Source organism: Podarcis cretensis (genome assembly GCF_951804945.1).
Source record: "Podarcis cretensis genome assembly, chromosome: 7".
Lineage (NCBI taxonomy): Eukaryota > Metazoa > Chordata > Lepidosauria > Squamata > Lacertidae > Podarcis > Podarcis cretensis.
The window spans coordinates 92,714,602-92,733,446 of NC_137176.1; the positions used below are offsets into that span (position 1 = coordinate 92,714,602).

General features: G+C 51.0%; 1 protein-coding gene across 2 annotated transcripts in view; it reads right to left on the bottom strand.

Annotated features, from left to right (window-relative positions):
• Positions 1 to 17,003, bottom strand: part of TONSL (tonsoku like, DNA repair protein) — a 44,769-nt gene extending 27,766 nt beyond the window's left edge. Inside the window, exons 1-10 of one of the 2 annotated variants that reach the window (XM_079984167.1) lie at positions 16,853 to 17,003; positions 13,153 to 13,248; positions 12,739 to 12,881; positions 8,100 to 8,283; positions 7,758 to 7,884; positions 6,101 to 6,272; positions 4,759 to 4,873; positions 4,506 to 4,654; positions 3,541 to 3,693; positions 2,596 to 2,721 (exon numbers count right to left, since the gene is read on the bottom strand). In XM_079984167.1, coding sequence (XP_079840293.1) covers positions 2,596 to 2,721; positions 3,541 to 3,693; positions 4,506 to 4,654; positions 4,759 to 4,873; positions 6,101 to 6,272; positions 7,758 to 7,884; positions 8,100 to 8,283; positions 12,739 to 12,881; positions 13,153 to 13,248; positions 16,853 to 16,994 — 1,407 coding nt within the window. In that variant the 5' untranslated portion in view covers positions 16,995 to 17,003. Of the gene's footprint in view, positions 1 to 2,595; positions 2,722 to 3,540; positions 3,694 to 4,505; positions 4,655 to 4,758; positions 4,874 to 6,100; positions 6,273 to 7,757; positions 7,894 to 8,099; positions 8,284 to 12,738; positions 12,882 to 13,152; positions 13,249 to 16,852 lie in introns of those variants that run through there. The other variant, XR_013840835.1, reaches the window with a different exon arrangement.
• Positions 17,004 to 18,845: the final 1,842 nt, after the last annotated feature.

The window sequence follows — 18,845 nt, forward strand, 5'->3', positions numbered from 1 at the left end:
ATAGAGGAAAGCAATAGAATGGGAAGAACCAGAGATCTGTTCAAGAAAATTGGAGATATGAAAGGAACATTTCGTACAAAGATTTCCATAATAAAGGACAAAAGTGGAAAGGACCTAACAGAAGCAGAAGACATCAAGAAGAGGTGGCAAGAATACACAGAGGAATTATACCAGAAAGAAATGGATGTCTCATATACCCCAGGTAGTGTGGTTGCTGACCTTGAGCCAGACATCCTGGAGAGTGAAGTCAAATGGGCCTTAGAAAGCACTGCAAATAACAAGGCCAGTGGAAGTGATGGTATTCCAGCTGAACTATTTAAAATTTTAAAAGATGATGCTGTTAAGGTGCTACACTCAATATGCCAGCAAGTTTGGAAAACTCAGCAGTGGCCAGAAGATTGGAGAAGATCAGTCTACATCCCAATCCCAAAGAAGGGCAGTGCCAAAGTATGCTCCAACTATCGCACAATTGCACTAATTTCTCACGCTAGCAAGGTTATGCTTAAAATTCTACAAGGAAGGCTCAAGCAGTATGTGGACCGAGAACTCCCAGAAGTGCAAGCTGGATTTAGAAGAGGCAGAGGAACCAGAGACCAAATTGCAAACATGCGCTGGATTATGGAGAAAGCTAGAGAGTTCCAGAAAGACATTTACTTCTGCTTCATTGACTATGCAAAAGCCTTTGACTGTGTCGACCATGGCAAACTATGGCAAGTTCTTAAAGAAATGGGAGTGCCTGATCACCTCATCTGTCTCCTGAGAAATCTCTATGTGGGACAAGAAGCTACAGTTAGAACTGGATATGGAACAACTGACTGGTTCAAAATTGGGAAAGGAGTACGACAAGGCTGCATTTTGTCTCACTGCTTATTTAACTTATATGCAGAATTCATCATGCGAAAGGCTGGGCTGGATGAATCCCTAGCCGGAATTAAGATTGCCGGAAGAAATATCAACAACCTCAGATATGCAGATGACACAACCTTGATGGCAGAAAGTGAGGAGGAATTAAAGAACCTTTTATTGAGGGTGAAAGAGGAGAGTGCAAAATATGGTCTGAAGCTCAACATCAAAAAAACGAAGATCATGGCTACTGGTCCCATCACCTCCTGGCAAATAGAAGGGGAAGAAATGGAGGCAGTGAGAGATTTTACTTTCTTGGGCTCCATGATCACTGCAGATGGTGACAGCAGCCACGAAATTAAAAGACGCCTGCTTCTTGGGAGAAGGGCAATGACAGGCCTAGACAGCATCTTGAGAAGTAGAGACATCACCTTGCCAACAAAGGTCCGTATAGTTAAAGCTATGGTTTTCCCAGTAGTGATGTATGGAAGTGAGAGCTGGACCATAAAGAAGGCTGATCGCCGAAGAATGGATGCTTTTGAATTATGGTGCTGGAGGAGACTCTTGAGAGTCCCATGGACTGCAAGAAGATCAAACCTCTCCATTCTGAAGGAAATCAGCCCTGAGTGCTCACTGGAAGGACAGATTGTGAAGCTGAGGCTCCAGTACTTTGGCCACCTCATGAGAAGAGAAGACTCCCTGGAAAAGACCCTGATGTTGGGAAAGATGGAGGGCACAAGGAGAAGGGGGCGACAGAGGACGAGATGGTTGGATAGTGTTTTCGAGGTTACCAGCATGAGTCTGACCAAGCTGCGGGGGGCAGTGGAGGACAGGAGTGCCTGGCGTTCTCTGGTCCATGGGGTCACCAAGAGGCGGACACGACTAAACGACTAAACAACAACAACAGGCCATAGACACCCAAGATTAGCTAAAAGTGCAATTAAAAAGCTGGGTAAATACAAGGGTGATCTTCACCCTTGTAATCTTCTCACTGGAAATTGTTTCTTGTCTTGCTACCACTCCTATGAAGTTTTGCTGATTGGTGTTTTACTTTTGTACAGTGACGTCTATTTAAATGCGTCCACAAACCGCATTGGAAACATAGGCTAAGCTAAATAAGTAAGTATTGCCTCAATTTATGGGAAAACTGATAGGTTGACCCAGTGCCTCTTGAAACATATGGCTGAGCCTCATGTTATGATGCTACCCTACAACAAGATGTGATGGGAACGCCAGCACTCTCCTGCATTCCCAGGTTTCTGACTGGATGGGGATGTGTGGCAAAATTGTCCTTGCCACGTTGCAGGATATGATAAACTACTGGTTTATCACATAGTTGTTGCATGGATGCTATTACAACTCAGTGTATGAATACAGTGGTGCCCCGCAAGACGAATGCCTCGCAAGACGGAAAACTCGATAGACGAAAGAGTTTTCCGTTTTGGAGGCGCTTCGCGAAACGAATTTCCTATGGGCTTGCTTCGCAAGACGAAAATGTCTTGCGAGTTCCTGCGGGGTTTTTTTCCTTTCCCCCCCTTTTTCTAAGCCGCTAAGCCGCTTATCCGCTAAGCCGCTAATAGCGCTAACCCGCTAAGCCGTCAATGGGCTTGCTTCGCAAGACGAGAAAACCGCTAGACGAAGAGAATCGCAGAACGGATTCTTTTCGTCTTGCGAGGCACCACTGTACTACGAAGGATCCACGCTAATACCTTTAGTATTGTGGCATCATCCAAACTCCACTGCCGGCCTCACCTGCAGCTTGGCGTCGCAGGCCTCCTCTGCGTAGGAGAGAGCCGTCTGGAAACATCTCTGCAGCTCTTCGTAGCTCTCCTTGGCCTCCTCCTTGGAGACAGCGATGTTCAGCCACGTCTTCCCCTCCTGGCCATGGACAGAGCAAGCTGAGTTCCAGGAGCTGTCTGGCTTATCTGCCCACCAGTTCAGCATGTTTATCTATTTATTTTGGAGCATTTGTACCCCGCTCTTCAACCACAAAGGCTCCCAGAGCAGCTTAAAGTAAAGGTAAAGGGACCCCTGACCATTAGGTCCAGTCGCGGAAGACTCTGGGGTTGCGGCGCTCATCTCGCTTTATTGGCCGAGGGAGCCGGCGTACAGCTTCCGGGTCATGTGGCCAGCATGACTAAGCCGCTTCTGGCGAACCAGAGCAGCGCACGGAAATGCCGTTTACCTTCCCGCCGGAGCGGTACCTATTGATCTACTTGCACTTTGACATGCAAGTCTGCTAGGTTGGCAGGAGCAGGGACTGAGCAGGGACATGCAAGTCTGCTAGGTTGGCAGGAGCAGGGACTGAGCAACAGGAGCTCACTCCGTCGTGGGGATTTGAACCGCCAACTTTCTGATCAGCTAGTCCTAGGCTCTGTGGTTTAACCCACAGCGCCACCTGCGTCCCTCAGAGCAGCTTACACACCATCAAAACATATTAGCCCCCACCCACAGGCTTACAATCATTTTTTTAAAAAAACCTTAACCTTACACGACACGCAAGGAGAAAGGGACAGGGAGGGAAGAGGAAAAATCAAAGTCAAAAATTCAGGCGCCAGTTTATAAACAGCTGTTCCTACAATGCCCAGCTGGCACAGATCAGGAGCAGGGAATATTTGCTTGGCATCCAAGTAGCAGAAGTCCTGAACTGCCTTGCTTGGTCCCATCCTCGCCCTGCTCCTAGCCTGCCCCCCTTACCTCCAGGGGGTTCCCCTTCCGCAGGGCCAGTTCGGCCTGGTAGTGCTTTATGGCCTGGGCATGGTCCTTCAGGTCTCCAAATGTAGCAGCCAAGGAAACGTGGATCACAGCCAGCTCTTGGTCTGGGCGCTTCAGAGACCGAGCGTGGCACAGCTGGGAAGGAAAAAGACAAGCCCAAACTGCCGTGGCAAAGAGGCCCAGGGCACCCCGCAGCCCATCGCTGACCTTTAAAGCCCTAAACGGCTTCAGTCCAGTATACATGAAGGAGCGTCTCCACCCCCCATCGTTCTGCCCGGACACTGAGATCCAGCGCCAAGGGCCTTCTGGCAGTTCCCTCACTGTGAGAAGCAAAGTTACAGGGAATCAGGCAGAGGGCCTTCTCAGTGGTGGCGCCCGCCCTGTGGAATGCCCTCCCTTCAGATGTGAAAGATATAAGCAGCTATCTTATCTTTAAAAGACATCTGAAGGCAGCCCTGTTTAGGGAAGTTTTTAATATTTAATATTTAATGCTTTACAGTGGTACCTTGGGTTAAGTACTTAATTCGTTCCGGAGGTCCGTACTTAACCTGAAACTGTTCTTAACCTGAAGACCACTTTAGCTAATGGGGCCTCCTGCTGCTGCCGCGCCGCCGGAACACAATTTCTGTTCTCATCCTGAAGCAAAGTTCTTAACCTGAAGCACTATTTCTGGGTTAGCGGAGTCTGTAACCTGAAGCGTATGTAACCCGAGGTACCACTGTATTGTTTTTAACATTCGATTGGAAGCCGCCCAGAGTGGCTGAGGAAACTCAGCCAGATGGGTGGGGTATAAATTAATAATAATAATAATTATCATCATCATCATCGCAAGCCTATGCCAGAGCTCTGGGAGCCCTCAGATGCCAAGTCCGTCCAGCTGGCAGCTCTACAACCTCTCCTCTTCCAGGTCCTCGCCCCAAGGCCACCCTTAGCCTCAGGTGCCTCACCTGCTTCTCATAGGCCTCCAGAGACCGGCGATAATCCCCCGCTTTGGAGAACAGGTCGCCCAGCTGCTCGCAAAGCCCTAGGGCTTCTCGCAGGCTGCCGGCTGCCTCTGCTTCTTCCAGCTCCTGCTGCAGGCGGCTCACCTTTGTGGCTGCCAGAGAGAGAGAGAAAGAGAGAGCCACGAGCTGTGAGGTCATGTGCGCCCGGGTGCCTGGGCCCAGGGGAAGCCCCCAAGGGAGCGGCGTTGCCACTCACCGTAGCGCAGGCTGCGGCAAACGCTCTCCCGCTGCGGCGGCTGCTGGGAGCCCAGGCGATAGGCTTTCTTCAGGGAGCGCTTGGCTGCCACAAAGTCCCCGAGGCTCAGCAGGACCTGTGGGGGAAGACGGAGGGTCAAGCGGGGAAGTTGCTGGGGGCAGCTGAGCTTACTCTTGAGAGAGGTCACCCGGGAGTGTAGCGATCAGATGGGATTACTATGAGGAATTGTAAAATATGCACCAAGCCATTGTGTCCGCCATGAAAGCGTTGCGTTGACGACTGGGTTTGATTCATTGACAATAACTTCTGATCAAATCCCACAAGCCTCTGCACCTCTGGCCATTTTCTCTGCTGTTCATTTTCTACGCCTGACAGGCAGGTATAAGCATTCTGAAACACAGGCCAGTTGCTTCACGGGGCATCCTAAGTACATAAAGTTAATAGGTTACTTTAATGTAGTTTGTCAATCTTTAGATAGATCTGGGCCAGGAGTTCACAAATATGATTTGGGGGGGGGGGCAGAAAGGTGTTATTGGGTTGTTTTTATTTTGATTATATATTTTATGGTTTTGTATTTTGATTTTGTGCTGTGTGCCACCCTGAGACCTCAGGTATAGGGCAGTATATAAATTCAATTCCTAATGGAAGGCATAAGCCATGGGTAGGCAAACTAAGGCCCGGGGGCTGGATCTGACCCAATCACCTTCTCAATCTGGCCTGTGGACAATCCGGGAATCAGCGTGTTTTCACATGAGTAGAATGTGTCCTTTTATTCAAATGCATATCTAGTTTATTTGTGGGGCCTGCCTGGTGTTTTTACATGAATAGAATGTGGTTTTTTTATTATTTAAAATGCATCTTTGGGTTATTTGTGGGGCATAGGAATTCATTCACTATTATTATTTTTCAAAATATAGTCTGGCCCCCCGCAAGGTCTGAGGGACAGTGGACCGGCCTCCTGCTGAAAAAGTTTGCTGACTCCTGGCATAAGCAATGTGGCTTCTGCACCAATAATTTACAACCCATGTTAGAAGGGTGGAGGAGAGAAGAGGTGGATGAGATCCTGTACTTGCAGAAAGAAGAAATTGAGGGCATAGCTCTGCTCCAAACAGGTTCCAGATGCAGACTGGGGACACCTCATCCCACTAACACGAGAATTAATGGGAACCTTCTTTAGAGAATGGATCTGATGCGATTCAACCAGGTAGGAGCATCTTACGCCCAGAAGCTCCACACAGCCGCTTCTCCAGGCATCACACACCCCCCGATCCCGGCCACTGCAGTCCCCGTCCCCAGGCCAGAGGAGCAGAAAAGGCGCCTGCCCCACCTCTGCCCCCCTCACCTGGGCAATGCTCGCACAACACTCGCTCTCCATGTACTTCTCCTTCATCTTGCAGGCGCACTCCCGCGCCCTCTCCAGGCAGCGCATGGCCTTCGAGTGCTCCCCTTCCCGCAGGTGGATGTTGCCCAGGTTGAAGTATGCCCGGTAGAGGTCTTCGTGCAGCTGAGTCTGCCTAGGGGAGGAGGGAAAGAAAGCCTTTGACAGCTACCCGACAGCTGCTTTGGACTACAACTCCCATCAGGCCCAGGTAGCACGGTCAGCGAAAGCACAGCACACGTGCCGACGGGGGCGGGTGGGCGATTACCAGTGTGTAGCTGATCAGTTCAACTCCTCTCAGCTAGGAGGAAAGACAGCTTGTGAAATTAGCAGGGCAGATGTTTGGCAGGGAGAATGGACGTCCACTAATTATACACAGAGTGGAAAGTTTTCCAATTCAGCATTAGGAACATAAAGGGCCTGCTGGATCAGGCCAAAGTCCCATCTAGTCCAGCATCCTGCTCTCACAAGGGCCAACCAGACGCCTTTGGGAAACCTGCAGGCAAGATTTGAACACAAGACCCCTCGCCCATCCTGTGGCTGCCAGCAGCTGGTGCTCAGAAGCAGAGCTGACTTGATAGTTCTCTCCTCCATAAATTTGCTCATTCCTCTTTTAATAATAAAATTGATTTATACCCCGCCCTCCCCAGCCAAAGTCAGGCTCAGGGCGGCTAACACCAATAAAATAAAATCACAGTAAAAACATAATAGGGGGAAAAGAGAGGGAGGGGAAAAAAACAACAATTTAAAATACAGTGTTCTTATCCTGAAGCAAAGTTCTTAACCCGAGGTACTATTTCTGGGTTAGCGGAGTCTGTAACCTGAAGCGTATGCAACCCGAGGTACCACTGTACAGGTTAAAATGCAATTTAAAATGCAGCCTCATTTTAAAAGTAGCCCATAGAACAAAACCATAAGGGGAGGGAAACATAAAGGTCAGACCGAGTCCAAACCAAAGGCCCGATGGAACAGCTCTGTCTTGCAGGCCCTGCGGAAAGATGTCACGTCCCGCAGGGCCCTGGTCTCTTGTGACAGAGTGTTCCAAGTCGGGGTCAGTACTGAAAAGGCCCTGGCCCTAGTTGAGACCAATCTAACCATCTTGCAACCTGGGACCTCTGAAATGTTGTCATTTGTGGACCTTAAGGTCCTCCGCGGGGCATACCAGGAGAGGTGGTCTCGTAGGTACGTGGGTCCTAGGCCGCATAGGGCTTTAAAAGTCAAAACCCGCACCTTAAACCTGACCCTGTACTCCACTGGGAGCCAGTGCAGCTGGAAAAGGACTGGGTGAATGTAATCCTGCAGAAAGGACCCCGTAAGGAGCCTCTCTGCGGCATTCTGCACCCACTGGAGTTTCTGGGTCAGCTTCAAGGGCAGCCCCACGTAGAGCGAGTTACAATAATCAAGCCTGGAGGTGACTCTCGCATGGATCACTGTGGCCAGATCAGGGCGAGAAAGTTAAGGGACCAACTGCTTTTAAAGCCATCCAACCCACACTGCAAAAGTTCCATAGTTTAGCTACATGTTGCATGGCTCTGCAAAACGACCACATAACAGGACCCTACAAAAAGGTCAGGGGGAGCAGGAGAGCCCTAGAGCCCACAGGGCCCAGCCCAGTCCTTACTCAGAGATGTAGATGCTCTTTTTGATGTAGTAGGCATGCTTGGCCGGGTTCTTGAGGCTGTCGTAGACCAAGCCCAGGTTCAGGTAGAGTCGCGCCCTCATCTCGCTGGCCTCCCGCTGTGGCACCCCTGTGAGAAGGAAGGACACAACCTGCCGTAACCCCTGCAGGTCGCAACCCGCACACAATCCTCCTCCCAGGGGCCGAGAGCATGGCCCTTCGTTCAGCTCACAGCACCCGCTGTTTCAGCATCCGCCAAGGCAAATTCTCAGCAGAGAGAGTCTCAGGACCAGGCTCCTGGCTGCAGCTCCCTCTCGGCTCCCTTCCCGCCTCTGCCAGAGGTACCTTCCAGCTGCTCCTCCAACACCTGCAGGCTCTTCATGAAGGCCGCCTCCGCCTCCTGCAGGGCCTCGCTCGAGGGCTCACTTTCCGCCATGAACATGTACGTGCGGCCAATGGTGGCCCAGGCCCTCTGCTGCTCAATGGGGTTGCAGAGGGAGCGGGCCAGATCCAGGTGGCGGCGCTGGTGCTGGAGAAAGGAACACAGAGGGGAGGGTCAAGGCCAGGTCCCCCGGCAGCACCCATCCCCAGTCCCACGAGAGAACTGGAAGGGCCTCAGAATTCTGCTTCTCCTGGTCCTGGTCCAGGCCCCCACCTCCAAAGCAGCAAAGGGCCACAATCCCTTCTGGACAACCTTCTGGGGGCCACATGCTAGGTGGGCAGGCCCAGAGGCCAAAGTGGGTGGAGTCATCCATGCTAATGTTACCTTTGTACTGTAGCTTAATTGCTACACACACTCATGCATTCCTCTCTATCCTGCATCCAGGAAGCAAGAAGCTCAAAGGAACGCAGGAAAAGGATTGATTTACTGTTGCAATGGTTTATGGCTTATCAATAGCAAGGTCCCTGTGGTGAAATACAGATTTGATGTCTTGGGACTGTGGAGCAAAATCATTTGGGGCTTTAATTTTTAAAACTGAACTTCACCTGTAAATCTCAGGGTAGTTCACAACATAAAGACACAGTATAAGAACACAAAATACGTACATAACTTTATCTGATTTGTGTCCTTTGTTTGGATATACAGACCTCTAGATCAGTGTTTCCCAACCGGTGTTCCGCGGCACACTAGTGTGCCGCGAGACGTTGCCTGGTGTGCCGTGGGAGGAAGGCGGTCGGGGGGGGAGGGGGCGCCGCACGCACCCGCGTCAGGAGCCAGCACTTACCTCCCACGGTGCAGGGAAAGACTGGAAGAGCGTCGCAGCAACGCGCACGCGCAGAGCAGCCGTAAAGGGAGGCGTGTGGGTGGAGAAAAGGAGGGAGGGAGAGAGAGCGGGAAGGGGAGGGGGGAATCCCCCTAGGCGTGAAGGGAGCGCGCGCCGTACGTTCCAAATTTAAAGGAGGGAGGAAGAAAATCCCCTCAGCCACATCGGGTACAGGTTATCCTCCTTCGCCATTGGCCGCTTTATCGCCCCACCCACGCAAGGCGCGAGCCCGGACCTACGCGCCGGTCTCTACGCCACGTGACGGCTTTTGCCTCCAGGACGGCATCTGCCTGCGCCAACTCGCGGCTGAGCCAGGACTTTTCGTACATGTGTGGGCGCTTCGTAGCATGTGCTCGGCTTTGCCCGGAAGCGCTACGGAAAGCGGCTTGGATCAGAAAGCCTGGGCTCTTGCCGCGCGCGGCATTGTGTTGAAGCGTGCTGGTAGTTAGTGGGTTGGGAGAGCCGCAGCACCCCATCTTTTTTTTCATACGAACATGGTTAAGAAGCTTTGTGGAGTGTCAGTAGGTTGGCACAAACCATGACGTTTGGGGACATTAATCTAGCTCAGGGTTCTTAATACCCTGAGACGTTGCCTGGTGTCCTCTTTGAATAAGCGGGGCCTGAGCGTTCCACCAATTTAGGCCTCCTGCCCGGATGTGATATGGCTCCACCTTCCTCAAGGTGGTTCTGCTTTTAAATATTTTCCACCCTGTCACCATGAGGACTAGCGGCTTCTTTTCGTAAAATATAAAATCGCTGCTCCTTGCTCTCGTGAGACTGTGTGTTTTAATTCGAAAAGGGTGTTCCGTGTACATTTGTGCGAGCTGTGCTGTAAAAAAAAGGGGTCTGTATCCGTTTGTCAGTGGCAATTGGATGGCCGCATACTGCAGTGATGGAAAAGTTTTTGAAAAGAAAAGAACTGGACTCTGAACAAAATTTGGAGCCAGATGAGAGCCCAAGTATGAGTGGGCATGAAAAGAAAGCAAAGATGGTTAGCTCAAGCAAATTCTCTGGCACAAGGCAATATAACGAAAGCTATATTTCATTTGGATTTACTTTCACCGGAGATGCAAACCAACCAACTCCACTGTGCGTGGTGTGTGGTGAAAAGCTAGCTAACAGTGCTATGGTCCCAAGCAAACTTAAACGCCATCTCCAAACGAAACACCCTTTGCTTCAAAACAAGAATGCGGACTATTTTGTTCGCCTGCGTGAAAACACGGAGAAACAGGCAACTTTCATGAGACAAACCTCAAAGGTAAATGAAAGAGGTCTTAAAGCTAGCTATCACGTTGCTGAACTTATAGCCAAGTCAAAAAAGTCGCACACTGTGGCAGAGACATTAATACTTCCCGCCTGCAAAGCTATTGTAGAGGAGATGCTCGGACCTGAAGCAGCTAAGGAAATAGCCAAAGTCCCTCTCTCAAACAACACAATTTCCAGACGTATTAATGACATGTCTGCAGACATTGAAAGTGTGGTTTTGGAAAAGATCCATAGCAGTGAGAAATTTGCATTACAACTTGACGAGTCTACTAATATCAGTGGACATGCTCAACTCTTGGCCAATGTGCGTTTTGTTGATGGTGATGCAATTAGAGAAAACTTCTTTTTCTGCAAGGCACTGCCAGAAAAAGCAACAGGAGAAGAAATTTTTCGGGTCACATCAGAATACCTTCAACAAGGAGGACTTAAGTGGGAAAACTGCACAAGTGTCTGCACCGATGGAGCTGCAGCCATGGTCGGGCACACCAAAGGCTTTGTAAGCAGAGTGAAGGAAAGAAATCCAGATGTGATTGTTACGCATTGTTTTTTGCACCGTGAGGCCCTCGTAGCCAAGACTTTACCAGCAGACCTAGTTCATGTGTTGGATGATGTTGTGCGCATGGTAAACTTTGTAAAGTCACGACCCGTGAAAAGTCGCATATTTGCAGCTTTGTGTGAGGAGATGGGAGCGAAGCATAAAACCTTGCTGTTTCATACGGAGGTCCGGTGGTTGTCGCGTGGCAAGGTCTTGGTTCGTGTGTATGAGCTGCGGGAGGAACTTAAAGTGTTTCTGACAAATGAGAGGTCAGATTACGCAAAGCTGCTTGCAAGTGATGAGTGGTGTGCAAGGCTGGCATACCTGGCAGATATATTTCATCATCTGAATGAACTGAACACACGAATGCAAGGCCGAAATGAAAACCTGCTTACAAGTACAGATAAAATAAATGGATTCCGTTCAAAGGTGCAACTCTGGCATCAACACGTGGAAAGTGGCAATCTTGAAATGTTCACACTAACCAAGCAATGGCAAGGTGTTCACACTGCTGCACTGTGTGAGATAATAGGTAAACATTTAAAAACTCTCGAGGGGAAGTTGTCATTTTATTTCTCTTCAGTCTCCACTGAATGCCTTGACTGGGTTAGGGACCCTTATAGCTCAGCATCAGTTGGTGGAAAGGACATGACTTTACAGGAGCAGGAGGAACTAACTGAACTGAGACAAAATCGTGGTTTCAAGCTAAGATTTGCTGATCTACCTTTGGACAGTTTTTGGTTGGAAACTGCCAAGGAGTTCCCCCTTCTGGCAAATAAAGCTATTTTGACATTGCTCCCATTTTCCACTACATATCTCTGTGAGTTGAGCTTTTCAAGCATGATTGCTATAAAAACTAAATACAGAGAGAGACTGAGAGCTGTTGACGAAGAGCTACGTGTGTGTCTTTCTTCGATTCCAGCCAGAATATCAGCTTTGTGTTCAGCCAAAAAGGCCCAGGTTGCGCACTGAATAAAGTATTTTATAATTTTTCATATTTCTGTTTACTTACTATTTCATAATAAAGTAATTATAAAATACTTTCTTTGTGTTTATTTGATTCCTATTAAAGAGAGTTACTTTATATATAGTCAATATAGGCACAGAGTTAATTTTTTAAACATTTTCTAATGGTGGTGTGCCTCAAGATTTTTTTCATGAAACAAGTGTGCCTTTGCCCAAAAAAGGTTGGGAAACACTGCTCTAGATAGCATCACTGTGATCAACAGGACTTCAAATTTGGGATACTTTGTAGTTTGTTGAACTGAAAAAACTTTAAAAACAAACAAACAAAAGCTCATACCAAGAACAAACTTAGTTGTTCTCTAAGGTGCTGGGACACGGGTGGCGCTGTGGGTTAAACCACAGAGCCTAGGACATGCCGATCAGAAGGTCGGCAGTTTGAATCCCCACGACGGGGTGAGCTCCCGTTGCTCGGTCCCTGCTCCTGCCAACCTAGCAGTTCGAAAGCACGTCAAAGTGCAAGTAGATAAATAGGTACTGCTCCGGCAGGAAGGTAAACGGCGTTTCCGTGCGCTGCTCTGCCTCACCAGAAGCTGCTGGCCACATGACCTGGAAGCTGTACGCCGGCTCCCTCGGCCACTAAAGCGAGATGAGCACCACAACCCCAGAGTCGGCCACGACTGGACCTAATGGTCAGGGGTCCCTTCACCTTTAAGGTGCTACTGGAAGGAATTTTTGTTTGTTTGTTTGTTTCGACTATGGCAGACCAACACGGCCACCTACCTGTAACTTGAAAAATCTTTGGCACAGTTTGATTATAAATAACAGTTTCAAAGCAGTTCTTGAAGTAAGAACCACTTTAAGGATTTTATTTGTCAAAACCAGGTGGCTTAAAGCCGTGATCTCTGGAAAGAGCTTCCACCCTCTGTACTCCCGCCTCCTCCAGCCCTCGCACCTTCAGTGCAGCTTCATAACTCTCCAGCTCAGCCAGGCACTCCCCAATTTTCCGGTGGGCCACAGCACAGCCGATGGCATCGTCAACACTCTCCAAGAGACCCAGCTCCTGCCGGTGCTCCGCCAACGCCTCCTCAAAGCGCCCTGCCAGGACAGAAGGGTCAGCGGTGGGCCATAGACGGCAGAAAAAGCAAGTGCCATGAACATGCTATTGCACCAAGGGGGTGGAGGGAGAAAAATGCATTTCACCAGTGCTTTTCTCCCCTAGATGCGGCAGAGCAGCTTGGGGGCTTGCTCAACTGAGCGCCGGGAGTCTTCTGTGCCTCAGCTGAGCAGCTTAAGGGACCGCCGCCTACTTAAAGTAGCTGTTTAAAGCTATTTTGAAGTCTGGAAGCCTGTACAGGAGGACACTCACCATGACGGGCCAAGATCCCTCCCAGCTGGTTACAGAGGGCTGCTTCCTCCTTCAGGTCCCCCTTCCGCTGGGCTTTCTCCTTGTCCTTCTGGAGCTCTGAAGGACAGCAGCAGCAGAAGGCCCATTAGTCTCGTCCCCATGGTTAGAAAACATGGATATTTACTGTGTTAATCAAATGCAAGAAGGGCTTTTACACTCGCCAGAAGCTCAGCTCTGCCCTCGCCGGTCCTAGAAGGATCCTTTAAAAAAGTCCCATATGCTCAGAGACTTTGCGCCTATTCATTGGGGGATATAGGAAGCCCAGAGCACTTGTTCTTTAGATGTCCCTTTTATGAAGAGGCACGTTGTAAGACCATTGGTCCCCTACTGGTGAGGCTCGCTGACCTCCCAGAAAAGCAAAAAATTGACCTTCTCCTGTTAGGCAAAGATCATAAGACGACCCAGATGGTCGCCAGATTCTGTGCACAGATCTGTAGGCGCAGACCATCCCCCTGACCCAAGCTAGCTCGTTAAGAAAATCCCCAAACTCAGTTCCATGGGTGACTCTGGGTCATCTCTCTGCAGTAGCTTATCTTAAAATTTTAAGTGTCTATACGATTATCGCATTTATAAATTTTAAATTTATTGTTGTACATTGTTTTAAATGTTTGTTTTCCTTCTGGGATTGTACCCCCAAGTGTGTTTTATAAGCTGGTCTCCCCGACTGTAATAAAAAAAATAGTAATACTGTGTTAATTATAATGACTATTACTATTACTCTTGAGAGTCCCATGGACTGCAAGAAGATCAAACCTCTCCATTCTGAAGGAAATCAGCCCTGAGTGCTCACTGGAAGGACAGATCCTAAAGCTGAGGCTCCAAGACTTTGGCCACCTCATGAGAAGAGAAGACTCCCTGGAAAAGACCCTGATGTTGGGAAAGATGGAGGGCACAAGGAGAAGGGGACGACAGAGGACGAGATGGTGGGACAGTGTTCTCGAAGCTACAAACATGAGTTTGACCAAACTGCGGGAGGCAGTGGAAGACAGGAGGGCCTGGCGTGCTCTGGTCCAGGGGGTCAACGAAGAGGCGGACACGACTAAACAACAACAACAAAGTCTAAACCACTGAGCCTCTTGGGCTTCCTGATCAGAAGGTCTGTGGTTTGAATCCCTGCAATGGAATGAGCTCCCATTGCTCTGTCCCAGCTCCTGCCAACATAGCAGTTTGAAAGCACACCAGTGCAAGTAGATAAATAGGTACTGCTGCGGCTGGAAGGTAAACAGCGTTTCCGTGAGCTCTGGCTTCCGTCACGGTGTCCTGTTGTACCAGAAGCGGGTTAGTCCTGCCGGCCACATGTCCCGGGAAGCTGTCTGTGGACAAACGCCGGCTCCCTCAGCCTGAAAATGAGATGAGCGCCGCAACCCCATAGTCGACTTTGACTGGACTTAACCGTCCAGGGGTCCTTTACCTTTGCCTTTTACCTGCTGGCCCAAAGACATCTCCATGCAGGTGACTTGGCAAAATGGGAGAGTTCTTAGATTGATGTGGCCTCACCTCTCTGCTTGCCGACATGTGATGGGGGGCTGCGAGTGCTTGTTCACCACTAGCACAGCTGGCATACAGCTAATCCACCAGCTTTTCAAAGTCCAGATAGTCATTTACACCTCCAGTGGCGCCTGCTGCCCACTTGCCTCTTAGTGCACCCCCAACCCAGGAATACCAGCAGGGGGCACTACCACCCACTTAGGGAACCACGGTTCTAAAGGCATGACAATATTGGCAATTTCTATTGCGGAAGAATGGATGCTTTTGAATTCTGGTGCTGGAGGAGACTCTGGAGAGTCCCATGGACTGCAAGAAGATCCAACCTCTCCATTCTGAAGGAAATCAGCCCTGAGTGCTCACTGGAAGGACAGATCCTGAAGCTGAGGCTCCAAGACTTTGGCCACCTCATGAGAAGAGAAGACTCCCTGGAAGAGACCCTGATGTTGGGAAAGATGGAGGGCACAAGGAGAAGGGGGCGACAGAGGGGGAGATGGTGGGACAGTGTTCTTGAAGAAACCAGCATGAGTTTGACCAAACTGCGGGAGGCAGTGGAAGACAGGAGTGCCAGGTGTACAGTAATGTTGTTGTTGAGACTAAAGGAGTTTGCCCATGCCTGGTTTACCCCCTGTGATGGTGGTGAAGGGGGACGGCTAAGGTGGTCTCCCAGATTTAAAAATGAGTTAAATAAACTGCGGGACGCAGGTGGCGCTCTGGGTTAAAGCCTCAGCGCCTAGGGCTTGCCGATCGAAAGGTCGGCGGTTCGAATCCCTGCGGCGGGGTGCGCTCCCGCTGCTCGGTCCCAGCGCCTGCCAACCTAGCAGTTCGAAAGCACCTCCGGGTGCAAGTAGATAAATAGGGACCGCTTACCAGCGGGAAGGTAAACGGCGTTTCCGTGTGCGGCTCTGGCTCGCCAGAGCAGCGATGTCACGCTGGCCACGTGACCCGGAAGTGTCTCCGGACAGCGCTGGCCCCTGGCCTCTTAAGTCAGATGGGCGCACAACCCCAGAGTCTGTCAAGACTGGCCCGTACGGGCAGGGGTACCTTTACCTTTACCTTTAAATAAATTATGCAAGCTCCCACTTCTCCCCCCCCCAGTAACCCAATGCTCCCCTCCACCCCAACTCCCTTCCCCCCCAGGTAACACTCTCCCTCCCTCAACCCCTCCAGGCAGGGGTGCCAACTTGAATAAAATGGGGGGGGGGTCTAGTTAAAGCCCGCCCCACATAATCAATTGCATGACGCGGTGCCCCCCCCCGACTTAAATGGAAATGCCCATAAACTGGGGTGTGTGTGTCCTTGAATATTTTATTGGGGGGCGAAGGGCCCCCTGAGTTGGCCCCTCCCCCTCTCCCCAGGACGCCCCCTCCCCCTTCAGGTAACTCCCTCCCAACCCCTCCCGGCAGAGGTGAATGAACGTGAATAAAATGTTAAGCCCCCCCCCTAATCGATCACATGACGTGGCGCACCCCCCCCCATTTCCATCAACTGCAGGGTCTCGAGTACTGTATTTTAGGAGGGGGGGCGAAGACCTCTCCCCTCTTCAGGTAACTCCACCCCTCCCCCAACCCCTCTCGGCAGGGGGCCCAACTGGAATAAAGTGGGGGGGTTTCCCTCAGTTAAGCCCCGCCCCATCGTTCAAATGACGTGGCGCACCCCCTCATGCCCATCAAGTGGGGGGGGGGGGGTCCCGAATATTTTATTGGGGGGGCGAAGCTCCTCCTGGGGCCCCTGAGTTGGCCCCTCCCCTCCCCCCGGGACGCCCCCTCCCCCTTCAGGTAACTCCCTCCCAACCCCTCTCGGCAGAGGTGAATAAACGTGAATAAAATGGGGGGTTTCCCCAGTTAAGCCCCCCCCCAATAATCGATCACATGACGTGGCGCACCCCTTCATGCCCATCAAGTGGGGGGTCCCGAATATTTTATCGGGGGGGCGAAGCTCCTCCTGGGGCCCCTGAGTTGGCTCCTCCCCTCCCTCCTTCTCCCCACCCCTCCCGGCAGGGGGGCCAACTTGAATAAAATGGGGGGGTTTTCCCCTCAGTTAAGCTCCGCCCCATCGATCACATGACGTGGCGCACCCCCTCATGCCCATCAAGTGGGGGGGTCCCGAATATTCTATGAGGGGACGAAGACCCCCCCCCCCGGCCCCGCCCCTCCCTCCCCCCCCCCCCACTCACGGCGCATCTCTCGGTCCCGCGCGCCCCCCATGGCCGCCGCCGCCGCCGCCTCGTCTCTCTCTCTCTCTCTCTTCCCTTCCGCGCCAAACTCCCGCTCGCCCGGACGCCTCCCCTGATTGGCCGGGCCCTGGCGCGCTCCCATTGGCTGAGCGCCGCCCAACCGCGCGCCGCTTCCTCCCCTTATTGGCCACGCCCCGAAGAGGCGGGGTCTGCTCAGCTGCCGCTGCTGCTGCTGGCTCCGCCTCCCCAGGCTGCTCCTCGGACGCCTCTCTCTCCAGCGGGTTGTTGTTGTTGTTGTTGAGTCGTTTAATCGTGTCCGACTCTTCGTGACCCCCTGGACCAGAGAACGCCAGGCCCCCCTGTCTTCCACTGCCTCCCTCATGCTGGTAGCTTCGAGAACACTGTCCCACCATCTTGTCCTCTGTCGTCCCCTTCTCCTTGTGCCCTCCATCTTTCCCAGCATCAGGGTCTTCTCCAGGGAGTCTTCTCTTCTCATGAGGTGACCAAAGTACTGGAGCCTCAGCTTCAGGATCTGTCCTTCCAGGGAGCACTCAGGGCTGATTTCCTTCAGAATGGAGAGGTTGGATCTTCTTGCAGTCCATGGGACTCTCAAGAGTCTCCTCCAGCACCAGAATTCAAAAGCATCCATTCTTTGGCGATCAGCCTTCTTTATGGTCCAGCTCTCACTTCCATACATCACTACCGGGAAAACCATAGCTTTAACTATACGGACCTTTGTTGGCAAGGTGATGTCTCTACTTCTCAAGATGCTGTCTAGGCCTGTCATTGCCCTTTTCCCAAGAAGCAGGCGTCTTTTAATTTCGTGGCTGCTGTCACCATCTGCAGTGATCATGGAGCCCAAGAAAGTAAAATCTCTCACTGCCTCCATTTCTTCCCCTTCTATTTGCCTGCATCTTGCAGCGGGAGATGGAGGCTGCTGTGCTGGAATTCGTTCCTGAGGAACAGCCTCTCCAACATCTCCTGCAGGCTGCGCTCCACGTTCTCACCTGGAAGAGAGAAGGAAGCCTGGGCCAGGTTGGAGGAGGAAGAGGGAGAGGGAAAGAGGAAGAAGGCCAGGCAGCGGGCAGGCAAGTCTCCTGTTTGCACTTATTCTGATTATTACAGGTATATAGGAAGAATAATAGAATCCTAGAGTTGGAAGAGACCACAAGGGCCATCGAGTCCAACCCCCTGCCAAGCAGGAAACACCATCAGAGCACTCCTGACAAATGGTTGTCAAGCCTCTGCTTAAAGACCTCCAAAGAAGGAGACTCCACCACACTCCTTGGCAGCAAATTCCACTGTCAAACAGCTCTTACTGTCAGGAAGTTCTTCCTAATGCTTAGGTGGAATCTTCTTTTTTTCTTGTAGTTTGGAACCATTGCTTGTAGTTTGGAACCATTGCAGAAGGGGGCATAGGGGGCAAGCGGGGTTTGCTGCTTACAAGCTGCCCCAGGGCTGGATTGGGGCTGGATGAGGCCCTAAGCCAGGGGTCTTTCGCAGGAGTGATGTATGGAAGTGAGAGCTGGACCATCAAGAAGGCCTTTGAATGAGGGTGAAAGAGGAGAGCGCAAAATATGGTCTGAAGCTCAACATCAAAAAAACGAAGATCATGGCCACTGGGCCCATCACCTGCTGGCAAATAGAAGGGGAAGAAATGGAGGCAGGGAGAGATTTTACTTTCTTGGGCTCCATAGTCACTGCAGATGGTGACAGCAGCCACGAAATTAAGAGACGCCTGCTTCTTGGGAGAAAAGCAGTGACAAACCTAGACAGCATCTTAAAAAGCAGAGACATCACCTTGCCGACAAAGGTCCGTATAGTTCAAGCTCTGGTTTTCCCAGTAGTGATGTATGGAAGTGAGAGCTGGACCATAAAGAAGGCTGATCGCCAAAGAATGGATGCTTTTGAATTCTGGTGCTGGAGGAGACTCTGGAGAGTCCCATGGACTGCAATAAGATCCAACCTCTCCATTCTGAAGGAAATCAGCCCT